At 40.8% G+C, this 18,956-nt stretch overlaps 1 protein-coding gene across 1 annotated transcript; it reads left to right on the forward strand.

Moving 5' to 3' along the window:
• Positions 1 to 4,969: 4,969 nt before the first annotated feature.
• npepps (aminopeptidase puromycin sensitive) lies at positions 4,970 to 17,360 on the forward strand. The gene is made up of 23 exons (XM_083558047.1): positions 4,970 to 5,360; positions 8,092 to 8,176; positions 9,359 to 9,436; positions 9,575 to 9,696; positions 10,080 to 10,187; positions 11,463 to 11,663; positions 11,833 to 11,929; positions 12,075 to 12,108; positions 12,251 to 12,365; positions 12,698 to 12,862; positions 13,410 to 13,514; positions 13,650 to 13,710; positions 13,913 to 14,022; positions 14,126 to 14,189; positions 14,449 to 14,588; positions 14,735 to 14,869; positions 14,982 to 15,201; positions 15,311 to 15,453; positions 15,587 to 15,643; positions 15,779 to 15,886; positions 16,119 to 16,274; positions 16,680 to 16,727; positions 16,847 to 17,360. Exons 1-23 carry the CDS (start codon positions 5,085 to 5,087, stop codon positions 16,991 to 16,993), a joined length of 2,775 nt encoding a protein of 924 aa, XP_083414173.1. The 5' UTR covers positions 4,970 to 5,084; the 3' UTR covers positions 16,994 to 17,360.
• Positions 17,361 to 18,956: the final 1,596 nt, after the last annotated feature.

The raw sequence follows: 18,956 nt of genomic DNA on the forward strand, positions 1-18,956 counted from the left end.
CTGAACTCAAGCGATCCGCCAGCCTCAGCCTCCCAGTAGCTTGGATTACAGGCACGCGCCACCGCGCCCGGCGAGAGAACTGCACACTTTAGCCGGTCTGGGAGCGTGCGGCTCTCCGGGTCTGGATTATTTGCCCTGAAAATGCCACAAGCAAACAAGTTCTTAAGGTTAAAATGTAAAAATTAAATGCTATAACCATTATATTATTACACATTACAATATTACACCGGACTTTTTACTAATAAAAGTCTGAGTCCTGCTGTATTGTTCAGGCTGCACAGCAGTGATCTGGATGGTGTTGAAGATTCCAAAATCTAATTTTTTGAACAGCTACTTCTAAAAAATGTTTGTAATTTCATAGGGCACTGTTCGGCTATCAGAGTTTACTACTTAAGTTAGCATGTTATCAGTTCACTAATTACGAGCTGGTTTTCAGTAGTCCAGGTGAAATCTTTTAACTTCTGAAATTAAAGACCCTGGATAACCAATGTGATTGTTAGTAAAATGTGTAGAAAAAAATAAAAAAACAGGACCCCTGTAGACGTTATATGCAAAATATATTCATTTATAAAGGAAACATATTAGATTTTAAATCTTTTGAATGTGATAAACTCCAGAGCAGAGAGAGGGAAATGAATACCGGTGTAGTGTCTGTAGTGTCCGCTAGAGGGCAGGATCTTAGAACAGTATTGAAAAGCGGCGGATGTGTGCACTTCTCTCGCCGGGCGCGGTGGCGCGTGCCTGTAATCCAAGCTACTGGGAGGCTGAGGCTGGTGGATCGCTTGAGTTCAGGGGTTCTGGACTGCAGTGGACTATGTCGATCGGGTGTCCGCACTAAGCTCGGTATCGATATGGTGCTCCTGAGGGAGCTCGGGATCACCAGGTCGCCTAAGGAGGGGTGAACCGGCCCAGGTCGGGAACGGAGCAGGTCAAAGCCCCCGTGCCGATCAGTAGTGGGATCGCGCCTGTGAATAGACACTGCAGTGTAGCCTGGGCGATACAGCGGGACTCAGTCTTTTACTCTCACTTTATACCACAAATTATTTTACGCATTACTGAGCTTGTTATTTACAAGTATTTGACTGTTAATTTGAATTGTGTTTAGATTCACTACTTTGCTGTTTGACCTTTAGCTGTACACTGCCTTCTGCCGGAAAAGATTGAATTTGCGTCATTTGTATACGGCGATATAAAGTCCTGGCCACTAGAGGGCAGTATTGACTCACCTGTTTGAGTTGGAAAATAAAAAAAGAACATACTTTCAGAATTTTTACTGTTTGTATGCGTTTGTGTGAAGTTTATTAGAGCTTTAGGCAAGTTATTGTTTAAAGCCGAAAATAAATAATATTTTATTTTTCTATCTTACTATTTTTATTGCAAAAAAAAAAAAAAAAAGAAATTACAAAATAACATGCATGAAGCAAAAACACACAAACACAATCCATGCTCTCAGGATATATATTTATATAGAATATTTAATTATTATTATGATTTATTATGATTGTCTGTGAGATGTTGAAGAGTGGATGTCTGCCAACTTCCTTCAGTTAAATGAGTTTAAGAATGAGGTCTTAATCTTTGGCTCCACTGCTTCTACAGAGGTTGTGGTCAGTAAATTGGGACCTCTATCTGATAATCTTCATTCACATGCCAGAAACTTAGGCATTACTTTTGACTCTGTTTTGACTTTGGATAAACAGATCAATGTTGTGGTTAGAAGTTGTTTTTATCAGCTAAAGAGTATTGCAAAGATGAAGTCACTCTTAACATCAAGAGACATTGCGACTGTAATACACGCTTTTATTTTATCCAGATTAGATTATTGTAATGTACTTGGGTGTTTCAGAGTCTCTAATGTCTCGTCTTCAACTTGTCCAAAATGCTGCTGCTCGATAGTTAACAGGAACAATGAAGAGGGAACATATTTCACCAGTGTTGATCTCTCTTCACTGGCTTCCAGTTAAATTCCGTATTCATTTTAAAACACTGTTGTGTGTGTTTAAGGGTCTCCACGGACCGTCTCCATCCTATATCTCAAATCTCCTCCTGTTCCAGTGTAATGCCTCTAGGGAACTTCGTTCAACTAGTAGTCTTCAGTTGACTGTTCCAAGGACACGCTTGAAATCGAAAGGAGATCAGTGCCTTTTCAGTGGCTGCTCCACAGTTATGGAACAAGTTGCCACCCTGTATAACAACTGCACCAACATACGCTGATTTTAAATCTATTCTTAAAACGTATTTATTTAGTGTTGCTTATGATCATAAGTAAACACACTGGAATAACTGTAGGCCAAACAATATACCAACTGGACAAGGACTATAATCTGATTGGTCTTTAAGAAACTGCTGAGATGTTGTGCAGATGTGTACATTCCTGTTAAAGGAAGTTGTTTTTTGGGTTAAACCGGTGTTAAACCACTTATTTATTTATTTTTATCTTTGTTTGAAAATCGTCTATATTTTATGTCTAAAGCGGCATTAATGAAACTGATCTTTTGCACTGGAGCCTGTGACGTCAGTAACACGTCTGTCTGTTGTGAAATAAAAAGTTGAGATTTTCAGCGCAAATCCACACAGAGAGGCCCAGTCGGATTTCTGGACCAGAACTATCTTGTGTATAATAGTTTTTGAAAGCCAAGAGCAACTAAATTAACTGCTGGAACCAGGACAGGAAAACTTTGAAACCCAACCAAACTACCCTTTAAGGTATAAAATCCCATGCTCTTCCTTCACACTGCATTTTTCCAGTCGCTGTGTCAATTGAGCTCAGCCTATTTTATTGCTTTCTGAATTTTATAATTATAGGTGTGGAGAGGATGTTGTGCAAATGTACAAGAACGTGCAAAAAAAAACAGACATTGTCTAAAAGAAGCTTTACAGAATTTAACAGTTAAGATGAACAATGTGTGTTTATCCCTGATGAGCAGCCATAGTGATGGTGGTGAAGGAAAAACTCCCTTAGATGTTATGTGGAAGAAATCTTGAGAGGAACCAGACTCAAAAGCAGAACCTCATCCTCATTTGGGTGACATCAAGAGTGTGATTATAGTCTTTAAACACTACAGAACACTGGAGTGTGTGATTATGACTGATGTTCTTTTTACAGTCTTTTACAGTCATTTGATGTTGTGGAACCAGGAGCTACTAAGCAACTCATAAAATAGCTCAACATCTGAGATCATCACAGATCCAACACCAGCTTCTCCATGCCAGAGCCTTTAAACACTCCAGGAGGTCCAGTGTCCAAACTCCACACATGTAGTGGGATCCAATTGGCACCGGTACCTCTCTAGATGGTTCGGGATGTTTGCAGGCATTTACTTCTTTAAAGGTCAATAATCTTCATGAGGTGGGATGTGACTGGATGCCTCGGGATGGCGAGAGAAAGAGAAGTAGTGGAGAGAAATTAGCGTAGCTGCTGTTCATGATATTAACAGCACAAGTTGATAATGTGATGTGATCAGATGTTCTGGAGCACAAGGTTATGATGTGATGTGTATTATGTGTAGAACTCGCTAAAAAGATACGTCTTTAATCTGCACTTAAACTGGGAGAGTGTGTCTGAGCCCCGAACACTGTCAGGAAAACGATCCCAGAGTTTAGGAGCTAAATGTGAGAATGTTCTACCACCTTTAGTGGACTTTGCTATTCTAGGAACTACTGGAAGTCTGGAGTTTTGAAATCTAAAGGAGCACAATGGATTGTAGCGTGTTAGAAGACTGGAGAGATACATGGAGATTCACCATTTAGTGTTTTGTAGGTAAGAAGCAGTAGTTTGTAGTCGATTAGAAACTTAACAGGAAGCCAGTGTAGTGATAAGAAGATTGGGGTTATATGGTGATATTTTCTCGACCTTGTAAGAACTCTGGCTGCTGCATTCTGGACAAACTGTATCTTGTTTATTAATGATGCAGGACATCCACCTAATAATGCATTACAATAGTCTATTCTGGAGGTCATGAACGCATGGACGAGCTTCTCTGCATCAGATATAGACAACAGGTTTCTTAGCTTAGCAATATTTCTAAGGTGGAAGAAGCCTGTTTTTATAATATGGTTGATATGATGTTCAAAATGACAAGTTGCTCCAAAATAACTCCCAGATCTTTTACTGTTGAACTGGTAGTTATAGAACATCCGTCTAAATGCAGGTTGAAATGCTGGAGCTTCTGTGTACTGGTTTTTGGGCCGATTAGCAAAATCTCCATCTTATCAGAATTTTATAATAGAAAGTTATGAGTCATACAATTTTTTTAACACACTAAGTTATCTGAGCCAATTGAGTGTATCGTCTGGTTTTGATGAGATATATAATTGGGTATCATCAGCACAACAGTGGAAGCTGATCACATGCCTTTTAATAATATTTCACAAGGAAAGCATGAGGGGTTTTAGAACTGAACCTTGTGACACACCATAATTTACTTGCATTAACCTGGATAGCTCTCTATTTAAGTCTACAAAATGGTAACAATCAGACAGGTAAGATTTAAACCAGCTGAATGCCTGTTTCTGAATGCTGATGTAATTTTGTAAGCGATCTAGGAGAAGATCATTATTTATACTGTCGAATGCAGCACTAAGATCTAGCAAAACTAAACTAAAACATTTAACTTGGCTGCTCCTTATCTTTGGAATTCTCTTCCACAATCTATAGAAGAAAGTGATTTATATCAAGACGTATTTGTTTAGATTGGCTTTTTCTGATTAATTAAAAAAAAATTAAACAGTTGTCTTGTTGTCTTGATTTTTATGATTACTCGATAATACGTTGTCCTTGAGTGTTTCGAGATCGCTTTAAATCAAATGTATTATTATTTTTATGTTTATTATTATTATTAATTATTATTATTATTATTATTATTATTATTATTATTATTATTATTATTATTATTGCGCGAAACAGCACGCGCATGCGCACGGGTTCGTTTGGTGAACCGGGAAAGCGAGAGGAGGGAACGCGTTCGTCTGCGGGATGACGTCACCGCGCACGCCGAGAGCGCGCACGTACACTCGGGCTGCTATTTCGGTCGGTGTGACGAGTGAGAGAGGGGAAAGACGACGGGAGGCGCTAAGCGGGTTTTATGGTGCTGGTCGTGAGCCGTCAGCTGTCTCTCTCGCTCTCAGTCGTTCGCCAGGGAATTCGGTTCTGCTCTAAAAGCTTGCCTCTGTTATCTCCGGGAGAGAGTAGAGTCCTTGTTCGGTGTTGTGCGCTTTCCAGCCTAACTCGAGTCAGCATGCCTGAGAGGAGGCCCTTCGTGCGGCTGCCTACAGACGTTTACCCCGTCAACTACGCGCTGTGTCTGAGGCCCGACCTGATTGACTTCACCTTCGAAGGCAAGCTCGAGGCAGTGGTGGAGGTAGGACTTGCTTTTTAACGCACAGAGGAACCTTAAGTCCAGCAGCGTTGACGGCTGGTGAAGGTCCACACACACACACACACACACACACATTCACTCACCCCTCACCCCCCACCCCCCTGCTAACACAAGCTAGCCTGAGTGCTGTAAAAAAAGAGCCAGTCATTCAGCAGCTTCACTTACTGCTAATCAGTGCGGATACACGAGTGCATGAAGGTTAACTCTAGCTATCTCCCGACCTTCTGCAGTGTATCTCGTTGAGCCATCGAGCACCTGAAGCGTGTCTCTGGATCTGTGTTAGCCCATTAGCTTCAATAACATCAGGGCTTCTCAGTGGAAGGTTCACACAAGTCCAGGAGATACTGAAACAGGTCCCATGTTTACACACACCTGAGATTCCCTCCTTCCCCTTCTTTATTATGGATTATGTGCTTGGATTTAGACCTTTTTACATGGTCTGAAGTTTCTTCTAAAGAACCATCAGGTTGTTCTGAGTGTTTAGTGTCAACACACTTTATAAATACACTCTACAATCAAAGAATCTGGAGATGTTCCTAATCTCCAGCTTTCTTCTCAAATGACTTGTTTTCTTTCACAAGCTGTATGAACTTTACAAATGGTCCAGAAATGTAAAAAAAAAAAGGTTTTCACCTTTTTATTTATTATTTTTTTTTTTTAGAGTTAAAGTCATTGATGATCACATATCTTGAAAAAAAGACTATTTGGAAATGAAGATCTGTGGACACGCTGTCACATGGGAATTTTGAAGAAACCAAAGCTGTGAACTTCATCAGACGTAAATGGTTTTGTCAAGACAGCGTATTAAAAGATACAAAAATCCACGCATGAATGCATTACGGTGGATTTTCTTTCACACCGCTTCTCTATATTGTCAGGATCAGATTCTTAAACCCGGAAGAATTAGAAAGCAGCGATATGTAAAACAGAAGTGAGTGAGTGACGTGATCACACGTGGCTCATATAACAAACCCTGGTTCCGTCCGTCTCACACTCCTGTCGTTTTCTTTGCGCTTTTCTATTTTGACTCTGTACTGACAGCTTGTGCGATGTGCCTGATGTTTAGTCGACAAGTGTTGCATTAATCTGTGAAGTTATGGGTTTCAAGCTTTTTATTATTTCGCCAGAAATGGTTTGTCGCATTTCAGCCCCCCCAAATCCCCCCCAGGCCATCACAATAGCCCGTGTCGAACTGATTTGTGTTTCGACCCCATTGTGAAAATGTTCCCCTTCGTGTGGCCTCTGTGCTGTGTGATTAACTCCATTTCCATTATACCGCAAACTGTGACCGTTCAGACGTTCTCCTCCTTCTTCTTTTTCTCCTTCTTCTCTTTCTCAGTGTCACATTTCTCGTCTAGGAACGAAAAGCTTACTTGACTTGTCCTGCCTCATCCCATGGTGTTTGAGGCCAAAAAAACTCAAAAATTAGGAGGCAAAAAAATAGAATCAGGTTCTGTCGACTTGGATGTATTTATATTGATTGTTTCTCTCCCTAAGTGCAAAAGTCTTTCATGCCTGAGTGATGAATATCTCAAATTTCATGCCGGTGTTTTTTGCATTAACGAGGCCTGTGAACGAGCTGGAAAAAGGGGATTATGACCTTGCAAATTAACTGACTTTAAATATTACAGTTTTCTAACCCGCTCCAGCTCGGTGCAGCCCGGTTCTGCCCAGTGGGTGATGATGTACACAATCACCTATCAAATAAATATAGATTGTTTTATTTCTGTAATAGACTGCATTCCTTTTAAGCCGTAATGCTTTGCAGGTTGCATTGGATCAGTTTGAATATTGTTGTAATGGCCATCTGTACCAGAATACAAGTCTTAAATTATTCAAGAAATACATTAATGAACGAAAGCGTTTTCCAGAATCCCGTGCATACATAAATATATACGGAGCTAAACAAGAAACAATACAATTGTGCAGAAATAAAGAATTCCCGCTTCTACCCGAATGATCGATCTTAGTCTCTGTAGATGAAGTGAACATGTCCTGCTCTGAATGCTTGGAGACTGTAATGGTGGTGAGAAGCTGACACATGGCAGCCGATCTGAGACCCTGAGCTAAAAATGCCAGTTCGGATGAATGGCTGTATAGTTTGCAGTTTGTTGAAAGCCGTAGCCATGTTTCCATTAATCATGCATCTTAAATGAGGCCGAGTGTAAATTGTTATTGCAGTAGAACGATGATTGATTTGCAGTAGACGTAAATAGAAGAGAAAATTTAAATGTACTGTGGGGGAGAGGGGGTGAAATATACGACAAAATCGCCACAATACGGAGAATGCAGAAGCGTTTGAACGTATTATTATGTGCTCAGTCACAGGTGTCGGTGAGCTTCTGTATGCGTAAGAGGGTGGAAAGCATTTCTAGGTGCTTTTAAAGCTGAGCGGATCGTTTTTTATGTTCTTTTTAAAAAGGAGCCGGGACCAATTGTTTTTTCCCCCATGATTAGCCTTCAGGTGTGTGTATAGATAGAACAGATGTCCGCAATATGCCACATGATTTTGGCAGAACGAGTGCATTTCCTTCATTCTGCCCAAACACAGTGCGAACTCAACGGAGCAACCCTGGCCTGTGGGGAAAGAGTTTTTGCAGACATGTGTTAAACTGTGTGTGTGTGTGTGTGTGTGTGTGTGTGTGTGTGTGTGTGTTGTATATCAGTTATATGTATTAATACCACATTAAACTGGGTTGTGTTTCATTCGCAGGTTATTCAAGCGACAAATCAGATTGTGATGAACTGTGCTGATATCGACATAATCACTGCTTCTTTTGCACCAGAAGGAGGGGAAGGTAAAGTGTGGATTATTTATTTTCTTTTTTTTTTTACAGCTTGCTCTCTCTCTCTCTCTCTCTCTCTCTCTCTCTCTCTCTCTCTCTCTCTCTCTCTCTCTCTAAAGGTTGTTAAATCAAGTGCACTGGTGTTGGTATTAAGTACAATATGTATTTATTAAATTGGTATTATAATGAAGTATAATTATAAATATAATAGCAAAGGGCGTTTCTCATCCTCATTGCTACCACTTTTTCTATTGTCACAGTTCAGCGCTCGAATCTGATTGGTTGGACGGTAACATAAACAACAGGCTGGTTTTAATGCGCTTGTTCGAATGCCATTGTTGCTATAGTAACGACTGATGCACGAGTGTTATTTTCTTCTTCATTGTTTTAAGCAGTTTGTTATGGTCATGGTGCTTAGTAGGGCTGAAATGATTCCTTAATGCATCGAGGCAAATAATTTGCTTCGTTTAGTTTATTTAACTACAAACGGAGCATTTGTGTTTCCCCACGGACCATTTTTACTGACGCTCCAACTCCGCTAAACTCTAAAGTGCTTGGCAAAGTTCTCAAGCACAGGACAATGTTCAGGAGGCATTTACTTTTTTCAGTTTACTGGTAAAATGGCAACATGCATGTTTTTTTTGTTGGATACAAAACAGCGCGAGTGAGAGCATTCCAATAAAGCGATTGAGCAATCAGATTATGATCCGATAAAGAGAGTGAGGGAGCAGTCTTAGAAAGAAAACTGAAAGAGAGAGGTTTGATAAAGGTAAAGTGAAGAGAGAGATGGAGAGAGTGATTCAATAGACTCTGATGTGTAAGAATGTGGAGAAAAGAAACTTGTCTTTATATTTATTAGTTATAATAATTATATGGTTATATTTATTAATGAATATATTTACATTTAGCACATTTTCATGATTACTATTGTTTTATTTTTGAAAAAAATGCTTGCATGGAGTTTTATATTCGTTTGTTCTTTTTATCGTTAATACGCGAGTATGCTGCAACCTAACTATCGGTATAATCAGATTTCTTTTTGGGGAAGTTTTCGGAGCCAAGAACGTTGCTTTGTGCACATCCACAGACACAGGCTTCACATTTTTGTATATTAGAAATTAATTTACATGCCATTTTCTCTTATTGTAATCCTGTAATTGTTTATAACAGTTTTTTCCCCTTTCGCACGTTTAGAAATTAATGCTACAGGATTTAACTACCAGAACGAGGATGAGAAAGTCACTCTGTCGTTCCCCAGTGCTCTACTGAAAGGTAAACACCTCAGCAAACCCCTATGAGCTCTGTTATAACTTCCAGTCTGAACCGTCACAGTGGTGTTGTGCTCATATCTTACCCTTTACAAGGTTTGTGCGGTAAAGGGTCACATGACCATCTCCTGCATGTTTCTAGGGTCCGGGATGTTGAAGATCGACTTTGTTGGCGAGCTGAATGATAAGATGAAAGGTTTCTACAGAAGTAAATACACTACTCTGTCAGGAGAAATCCGCTATGCAGCCGTCACACAGTTTGAGGTAACTCCTCATTTCCTTCATTCATTCCTTGAGCTTTTTTCCCCCCAGCAGGTGTATCCTGGGCGTGTTTCTCTGCTGTCCATGTGATCTGAATATTATAGGCCCTTTTGTTTTAGGCGATAAGTAACTACAGGCCTGTTGAACAGACAGGGAAGAGAGCGGTTTAGGTTTAAAGGCTATGTGGAAAGGAAGGTCGAAGGAAGAGATTAGTGTTCCTGTTCACACTCAATACAGTGTGTGTGTGTGTGTGTGTGTGTGTGTGTGTGTGTGTGTGTGTGTGTGTGTAGTATCAGCTTTTGTTTATAGTTGTCACTTTCCGTTCACATCAAAGTTCCAGCATGAACACGTGTGAACCATTGTGCTCTCTCCTCTCTCTCTCTCAGGCCACGGATGCTCGTCGAGCTTTCCCTTGCTGGGACGAGCCAGCTATCAAAGCCACCTTTGACATCACCCTTATTGTCCCCAAGGACCGAGTAGCCTTGTCCAATATGGTACGTGTCATGTTTTACACGCACACACACATTTGCCCTCCCCTCTGGAAACACACTGCCCCTCCCCCCCCCCAGCTTTTTGTACATGTATGCTGTAACAGATGCTCAGTGGAGTTCTTTCTCCACATGCAGGTCAGAAGTCTCTCTGTAGCACTGAGGATTTACTTCTGGTGACGGAATAACGCAATAATACGTGTCACGACTTGCGTATTTATGATCCACCTTCATTTAATAGGAAACGTTATACTTGTGAATGAGTATTTTTATAAACGATAAATCAGGTTAAAAAAAAAAACCCATTTTTTATTAAATGTTTTGCTTATTATAGGTATAAATACCCTGAATTAGGGTTTTATATGTATAAAAAAATGCAAAGGCCATGTATTTAGTTTAACTATGGGTTGTTTCTGTGAAAATAAATAAATACAGCATTTGAGTATGAAAGGTGAAAACAGAGAAGTTACTGTTGTAGATAAATGCTATAAAAAAAGGAATTTTTTATATATATATATATATATTACAGTACAGATGTAATCGTTTACTGCAGCCGATTTTAGATTTAGTGTTTGTTCGCGACGTTTCAATTGAATCCATCGCTGTGTCGTGAGTGAACCGATTGCGCAACCTGACACTCACGAGTCACAACAGAACAGATCCAGTGCGACTGTCCTGAAGTTACAAACTTGTTTACACCACAGCACTTCATTAAACTATATCATTGTCACATGAGGACATGCTTATTCTTTTGCTCACTGTGCTGTTTTGCTTTCATATACTGTACTAATATATTCATATATTTCATGTATAAATACAGTTCTCTAGCGGTTCTTACTCCTTGGTGAGACGAGACACGTTCCAAATTGCATATTAATATTTATTCGTTTTGGATAAATGCACAGAGGGACTCGATAGGACATACGTAAATATAACATCGTTTCTGTTTTATATCGGGGATATTGTGTTGTTGGTGCTGTTATGCGTTATTTAATAGTTCAGTTGAGCGCTGTTCGTGGATGGGAGCGTAATGGCAGTGTGGCTCTGGTTTCACTCCTCATTTTCAGAAAGCATTCTAATTACAGCAGTTAATGGAGAAAAGACGCAGGCAGGCTGAGCCCAGAGCTAAAAGCTTCCGTTTCCTCCAAACCTATTAAGTTTTTTTAGAACACGTGCATAGAGGAAAATGTTTTTGTTTTAAAATAATGATTAATAAAAAAAAAATAAATAAAAAAAAAAAACAACTTGCTCCTTTACAAGTCGTGTGATCTCGTGCTGTAGAACGTCATCGATCGGAAGCCGTACCCGGAAGATGACAGTCTCGTCGAAGTCAAGTTTGCCACTACACCCATCATGTCCACCTACCTGGTGGCGTTCGTCATCGGCGAGTACGATTTCGTGGAAAGCCAGTCGTCCGATGGCGTGACGGTCCGTGTGTACACACCGATGGGGAAAGCCGAGCAGGGCAAGTTCGCTCTGGAGGTAAACGTTTTTTTCTGCTTTCTTGTCTGCCAGTCTAGTGTTACCTCAAAGGTTATTCATTATGTATGCATGTTGTTTTGTTTTTTACCCAAGCTAACGCCATTTTCCTGCTAAGCATCATCAATATGTCCTTTAGCGTCAAACCTTGTCTCTTTTGCCCTCTTTCCAGGTGGCTACTAAGACCTTACCTTTCTACAAAGACTATTTTAACGTTCCTTATCCTTTGCCTAAAATCGATCTAATAGCAATTGCTGATTTTGCTGCTGGTACGTAGTTGTTTGTTTCTCTCATTTTTGTTTTGTTTTTCTTTCGTTTTCGTTCTTTCCCGTGTTTATTATACACCGTTTCCACATATATACGATGCATGTTTTTTTTTAAATTATTGATTGTTTATTTATTTTTCTGTCCCAGGTGCCATGGAAAACTGGGGCCTTGTTACTTACAGGTACTGTAACAGCGTATTAGCCTAGAGATCGAATTAACAGCATACCAGAAGTAATCTTGACCTCCTGAGCTGGATTTTGAGTGGATTTTCTCTGTAACAGATGGAAAGAAACCTGCAGGGTGTCATTATTTTTGTGTTTTAGGGAAACTGCATTACTGATCGACCCGAAGAATTCATGTGCGTCCTCACGCCAGTGGGTGGCCCTAGTGGTAGGGCATGAGCTGGCACACCAGTGGTTTGGGAATTTGGTTACTATGGTGAGTGTGTAACCGTGGTGACCTCATTAGAGCTTTTTGTTGCTGTTTGCAGAGAGCTGAGCTATTAAAGTAAATGGCAACATGATGTACAGTATATAAATATTGTTTAAATGTAGTACAATAATAATGGAAGGTTTGTCCAGAGAACTACATATAAAAAGTAAATAAATTATATAAGCCTGGACACATAATCTGCTGATTTGTTTTTGTGAGTTTAGTGCAGTAGCTTTGCACAGACCGAGAGCATCACCTTCTGAGAGCATGTCGAAGCAACATGCATTCACTTGTAAAAGGGCCTGGTTTCCATTTACTGATAGAGGCTTATTCTGCAGGAATGGTGGACGCATCTGTGGCTTAATGAGGGCTTTGCGTCATGGATCGAGTACCTCTGTGTGGATCACTGTTTCCCCGAGTATGACATCTGGACGCAGTTTGTATCTGCTGACTACACCAGGGCTCTGGATCTGGACGCTCTTGATAACAGTCACCCGATCGAGGTTGTATCGGACATGTTTTAGCACCTCATGCGCTTTTTGTTTAGAAACCGCACCACAAATCAACACTATCTACAATACTCGTTCATAATTCATGTGAGTGTCTTAATTAAACCGTGTAGGGTTTTAACGAGCAACCGTCTTAATGATATTGTAAAAGACAGCAGCTTTAAATTCACCCAATCATGGGGATTAGTGTTTTTAGGGCTTGACTTTGAGAGCAGAGTGCAGTACCTCAAATGGCCACTAATAACGACGTATGTATTTCTAATGCATTCACTTGTAACACGGTTGCTCTTGATTACATAAAGATTAGGCTGTAATTAGCTTCTGATTACAATATAAGGGTTGACCCGGGTTCAAATTCTTAACTTCCTTTCTGACGCCCGTCGCAGGAAGTCTTGCTAAATACTGAACTTTTGTTTTATTTGTAGCTTTGCAATGGAGTAGCCTACTTCTGTCTGATCGCTTTCCACAATACCACACTGAGGCCTGGATTTAGCCTGTAGAAATTTGAGTTTTTGTTTTATTTGTGTGGCCTAATTGGCAGGTTAATGTAGGACATCCCTCAGAAGTGGATGAAATCTTTGATGCCATATCCTACAGCAAAGGTGCTTCTGTTATCCGCATGCTGCACAATTACATAGGAGACGAGGTAAGGAAAGAACCCGAGCAATTGAGACATTCGCTATTTCACAGCTATTTTTGCGTAACCACCTATTAGGAAAGAATTCAACCAGTGGCCTTTTGTGTGTCTAATTAACATTTGCTTTTTTTTTTTTGCTTCTAGGATTTTAGAAAGGGAATGAACACTTATCTTTTAAAGTTTCAACACAGAAATGCATCCACAGGTATAATGATGTGTGTGTGTGTGTGTGTGATTTGTAATTATTTGTAAGCCTGAATATAAGACCTAAGAGCTCAAACTGTGAATTTAAAGTGTAGAAGTATGCATAAAAATTTTTCCAGCCTTGGAAAAAACGCTGGAGTATTCCTTTAAATAGTTTCTACCTACCTACCTACTTTTTTTCCCTCATTCTGTCCCTCTTTCAGAGGACCTTTGGGACTGTCTGGAGCAGGCTAGCGGGAAGCCCATCGCCGCAGTGATGAGCTCTTGGACCAAACAGATGGGATTCCCCATTATTGTAGTGGACCAGGAGCAGGTACGGTCTCTGCGCAAACGGAGGAAGAGGAAAAAACACGCTACGAGTGCATATTCTATATGTGCTAAATAATTTCAAATAATAATGCAGATTGTGTTTTTAGCAAGGAGACGATCGGGTACTGAAGATATCTCAGACGAAGTTCTGCGCTAGTGGACCACATAATGGTAGTTTTATTTATTTATTTTCCCCCCACTAATAAAGCATTATAATGTTCATAGGATCTGTTATTTTAAATCGGATTTCTTTTCTCGATTAAATGCAGGATCTTTGTTTTCCGAGCGTCAGTTTACATACTTTCACCGGGATCGTAAAATCTGTGTTCCGTGTTGAAAGAAAGGAAGGAAAATAATTTCCCATACTCAAGGCATGGATGCTTGCTTTCCGTTCTCATTGTTGTGTTTATTGTGTGTGTATGTGCACTAGGTGAGGACTGCCCCAGCTGGATGGTCCCAATTAGCATCTGCACCAGTGAGGACCCCGGCTGCTCCAAGATCAAGGTTCTGCTGGACCAGCCTGAACTCACAATCACCATCCCTAACCTGGGACCAGATAAGTGGGTCAAGGTCAGATCTCTTTCTCCCTGTATGTGAGATGTGCTGGTGTGACCAAGTTCATGAAAAAAAAAAATCTCACTTTTTTTTTATTTTGTGGGGGGGGCAGCCAGAGATTAGCCTGTGTGTGTGAAACATGTTCGTTTATCTCGTTCTAGCTTAATCCAGGCACGGTAGGCTTCTACAGAGTCCAGTACAGCTCAGCCATGCTGGAGAGCCTGCTGCCAGGAATCAGAGATCTTACACTGCTCCCGGTAGATCGCCTGGGCCTGCAGAATGACCTTTTCTCCCTGGTAAGCGCGCACACACACACACACATTCATGTCATAATCTAAATATATAATACAATTTAAAATAATTATTTTACGAAAGCTATTTGTAGCCGAACATCTTTTTTGCTGTTAGTCTCGTGCAGGTATGATCAGCACAGTGGAGGTGTTAAAGGTGATGGAGGCGTTCGTGAACGAGCCGAATTACACGGTGTGGAGTGACCTGAGCTGTAACCTGGGCATTCTCTCCTCTCTGCTCTCCCACACCGACCACCACGAGGAGATCCAGGAGTTCATCAGAGACCTATTTACACCCATCGGCTTAAAGCTGGGCTGGGACAACAAACCTGGTGAAGGTGAGCATCAGGAGGAAGAAAAGAAAAGAAAACCCTGATATATATTTTTCATTCCTTTAGTAGAAATTTACTTCCTGTGTTTTTATATTTAAATCATGGTGTGTTCCAGGCCATTTGGATGCTCTGCTACGAGGGCTTGTGCTAGGAAAGCTGGGGAAGGCGGGACACAAGGCCACACTGGAGGAGGCACGCAGAAGATTTAAAGACCACGTGGAAGGCAAGCAGATCCTCTCTGCAGACCTCAGGAGTCCAGTAAGACGACACTTTCACACATCGAAGGATCCTTCCGTGTGGTTTTTCCTTCATATATACGAATAGTGGAAGTTCTTTCTGTATCTACATAATGCACTGATTTTCCTGATGACGTCTTTTTGTATTATTTTAGGTTTACCTAACAGTTTTAAAACATGGCGATAGTTCGACGCTGGACACCATGCTAAAGGTAATGTGCTTGTACTGAGTGTGATTTTGCCGTCGGTGCTGATTTGAACCTTTTAGTGATTAAAAACGATTAGATAGTATGTGCACTCCATCATCATCATCATCATCATCATGAGCTTTTTTCCCCTCTGTCCAGCTTCATAAACAGGCTGACATGCAGGAAGAAAAAAATCGCATAGAGAGAGTTCTGGGAGCAATCTCCTCTCCAGATCTCATCCAGAGAGTGTTGACTTTCTCCCTTTCGGTACGTCTAAGCAAACACACACACACACCACCCCGTTTGTGCGGCTTGCTGTAGCTGCTCGCTTCAAATGCTTGCCTACAAAGCAGAAATCCAGACCAGCACTTATCAAACCTCAAACTGCACCATGGTCCAGCTAGTGCTGCACGATTTATTCGTTCAGTATGCTCCTGAGGAAGTGCTACTGAAGTGCTGACGTGTGTGTGTGTGTGTGTGTGTGTGTGTGTGTGTGTAGGATGAAGTTCGTCCTCAGGACACAGTGTCTGTGATTGGCGGCGTAGCCGGGAGCAGCAAGCAGGGCCGCAAAGCAGCTTGGAAATTTGTCCGAGACAACTGGGACGAGCTTCATAACCGTTACCAGGGCGGATTCCTCATCTCTCGACTCATCAAGGTGAGCCTTTAAACACAGGACGTGTTCCAAGGTTTCCACTATGTCTTAAAAAGTCTAAAACATTTTAGGCCTGTTATGTTCAACTCTTCCTCTAATACTCATTGAAATGCTCTCGCAGCACTTTAGAATGTTTTTGTTCCCGTTGTGGTTCATCCTTTTCGCTAATTCAAATATAATTAGCTGTATTATGACTGCAGATAAGACCAACGTGCAACAGCCAATCAGCTTTCTGTTATTGGTGTAAACTGATTTTATTTTTCAGCTATGAGAAAGTGCAAGTTTAGCGATACTTGGTTTGAAAATAATTAATTTAGGGCTCGGTTAAGACACCGATCACTCACATTTGTCATCTTCTCGTTTTTAATGGTCTTAAAAGCTCTTCTTTTTTTTTCTTCTCATGTCCAGCTCACTGTCGATGGGTTTGCGATTGACAAAATGGCTGCAGAAGTAAAGGTGAGTCCGATCACTCGGAGGAGGAATGGAGGTGTTGATGGAGTTGTGTTTATGTGATAATAATGTCTGGGTTGTGTAACGTTTAATGTATTTGTACGTTTTTGTTTTGGTTTTCTCAGAGTTTCTTCGAGACTCACCACGCCCTGGCGGCCGAGCGCACCGTGCAGCAGTGTTGTGAGAACATTCTCCTGAACGCTGCCTGGCTCAAGCGGGACGCAGACGACATCCACCAGTATCTGCTGCATCGCAAAGCGCCGCCGGTGTGACACCCCCCACCCAACCCCAGCCCCTTCCCCGAGCTCTGCCCCTCAGCCTCTCACGACCTGCTCACTCACTCACTCACTCACTTCAGATTTCCCGGCAAATCATCGCTGCCACCGTTCGCCCGCTCAGCAGAGTGCCAGAGAGAATCCAGAAATTATGAACAAGCTTTGTTTATTTTTTGGGTTTTTTTTTTCCTCTATTACATGACGATTATAAGCGCTGTAGTTACATCTTGAGAATTTTCCCAAGAGCACTCAAATCAAGACAGGATGATGATGATGATGATGAAATATGATGTACCCTGTTCTGCCTGCTGGAAACCATGCAATGAAATTTCCTCATGTGATTTGGAGTTTTCTTTCTTTTCTTTTTTTTAAATGGTAACGCATGCATTTGATTTATTATTTAGTTTTAGTTTTGTTTTTATAAACACAGTTAGCACTTACTCACTCACATCGTACTTTGCCAGACATTTCACTCCGGACCTTTCCATGCATTTCCATAGTAGAATAATGACAATTGATTTCGCTCTTCCACCTCTCTGTTTCTTCAGAAAAAGAGGCATGCTTTTGCAAGCGTTCGATCTCAGCGCATTGATAACAATTTATTCAGTGGTTTGTTTTCGTTTTTTTTTAAAAGACGTGTATGTTTTCTGTGCAGACAGTATTCGACTTCCTCTGCTGTGCCATCCCTTACGATGGTTTTATGTTCGAGACGTGGCTTGGCAGAACGGGGGTGGGGTGGGGTTAAAGGTCGTGTGCTTGTTGTTATTTAAAAAAAACAAGTACTTTTGACAGCGAAGGCACTGATCCACGGTGCACAAAAGGTTCGAAACAGACCGAACAGCATAAGCATGGTACTGTATGTATATCGTATAATGCAAGCTCAGACCTGCAACTTATCTGATTTGTGGCATACCTGATCTTTCTTTCTCCGTCTCGTTAGTAGGAAATCCCTCTTCCAATAAAACGATCACTCGCATAAATTACACAAGAAGAAAAAAATAAATAAATAAAACTTTTGGTTTAGACTTTCCCTGTATCTGGGAAAGACATTTTATAAAACTTCACCCATCATAGGGTAGACTGAACGTACTCGGGCTTTAGGAAAGATCTTAACTCTAATTCAAATCATGGTCCAGTCATGATCATCGACTTGTTGCTCCGAGGCCTTAAATCAGTGACGATGAGTCGCATAAATATATATATATATATATAATTGTATCCACACGGGAGTGGTAATTTTACTAAAATAAACGGGCATGCAGATGTCAGACTCTCGTAGGCTTGTTGAGCGCGTATATTGATTACGAAATATATCTGATGCGGCTCTTAATTTTACAGGAGATCGAAATGGCTTGACTCCTTAAACATTTGTTGTGCTTTTTTGTTTGTTTGTTTGTTTAAGGATACAATTGGTGTTTAAAGATTAAATGAAGAAAAAAAAGTGTGAAGGAAAGTTTGTGTGTGTGTGTGTGTGTGTGTGTGTGTGAGAGAGTGTGTGTGAGTGTGTGTGTGTGTGTGAGAGTGTGATGAAATGAGTATTTAATTATATACTTTTTTTTTTAGAAAGTTTTGGATCAAAGACTGAAAAATGTCCCCGAATCACAAGGTCTTTTTTTTTTTTGTTATTTTGTTGTTTTTAAAAGCAACTGGATCATTAATGTTTCCCAAACCACTGATTCATTCATCTTCTGTAAGTCAGTGCAAGGTCAGAGGGTGAGGCTTGTTTTTGATTTCCACAAGAAATTATTTGTGGTTATCGACTCAAACCCTCACGGTTGGTGTACAGTAAACATCGGTTTGTACGTCTGGCTGAAGAATCTCTCCTCTTTATCATTTTCAGCATGGGAAGGGGGAAAAACCTGTATTCCTGTTTTACACCTAACACTTTTCTTTCTGCATAAAGTCTGACTTTGTGCACATTGAGTGTGTGTGTGTGTGTGTGTGTGTGAGAACTTTCCAG

This window comes from Silurus aristotelis (genome assembly GCF_946808225.1).
Source record: "Silurus aristotelis genome assembly, chromosome: 13".
NCBI lineage: Eukaryota > Metazoa > Chordata > Actinopteri > Siluriformes > Siluridae > Silurus > Silurus aristotelis.

What these genes read in the sequence shown, in the direction of transcription:
- npepps (XM_083558047.1), top strand. Translation starts at nt 5,085, where the DNA reads ATGGTGCTGGTCGTGAGCCGTCAGCTGTCTCTCTCGCTCTCAGTCGTT. An exon ending in AGCTCGAGGCAGTGGTGGAG is followed by an intron (nt 5,361 to 8,091) that starts GTAGGACTTGCT and finishes TTTCATTCGCAG; the next exon opens with GTTATTCAAGCGACAAATCA. An exon ending in AATTGCTGATTTTGCTGCTG is followed by an intron (nt 11,930 to 12,074) that starts GTACGTAGTTGT and finishes TTTCTGTCCCAG; the next exon opens with GTGCCATGGAAAACTGGGGC.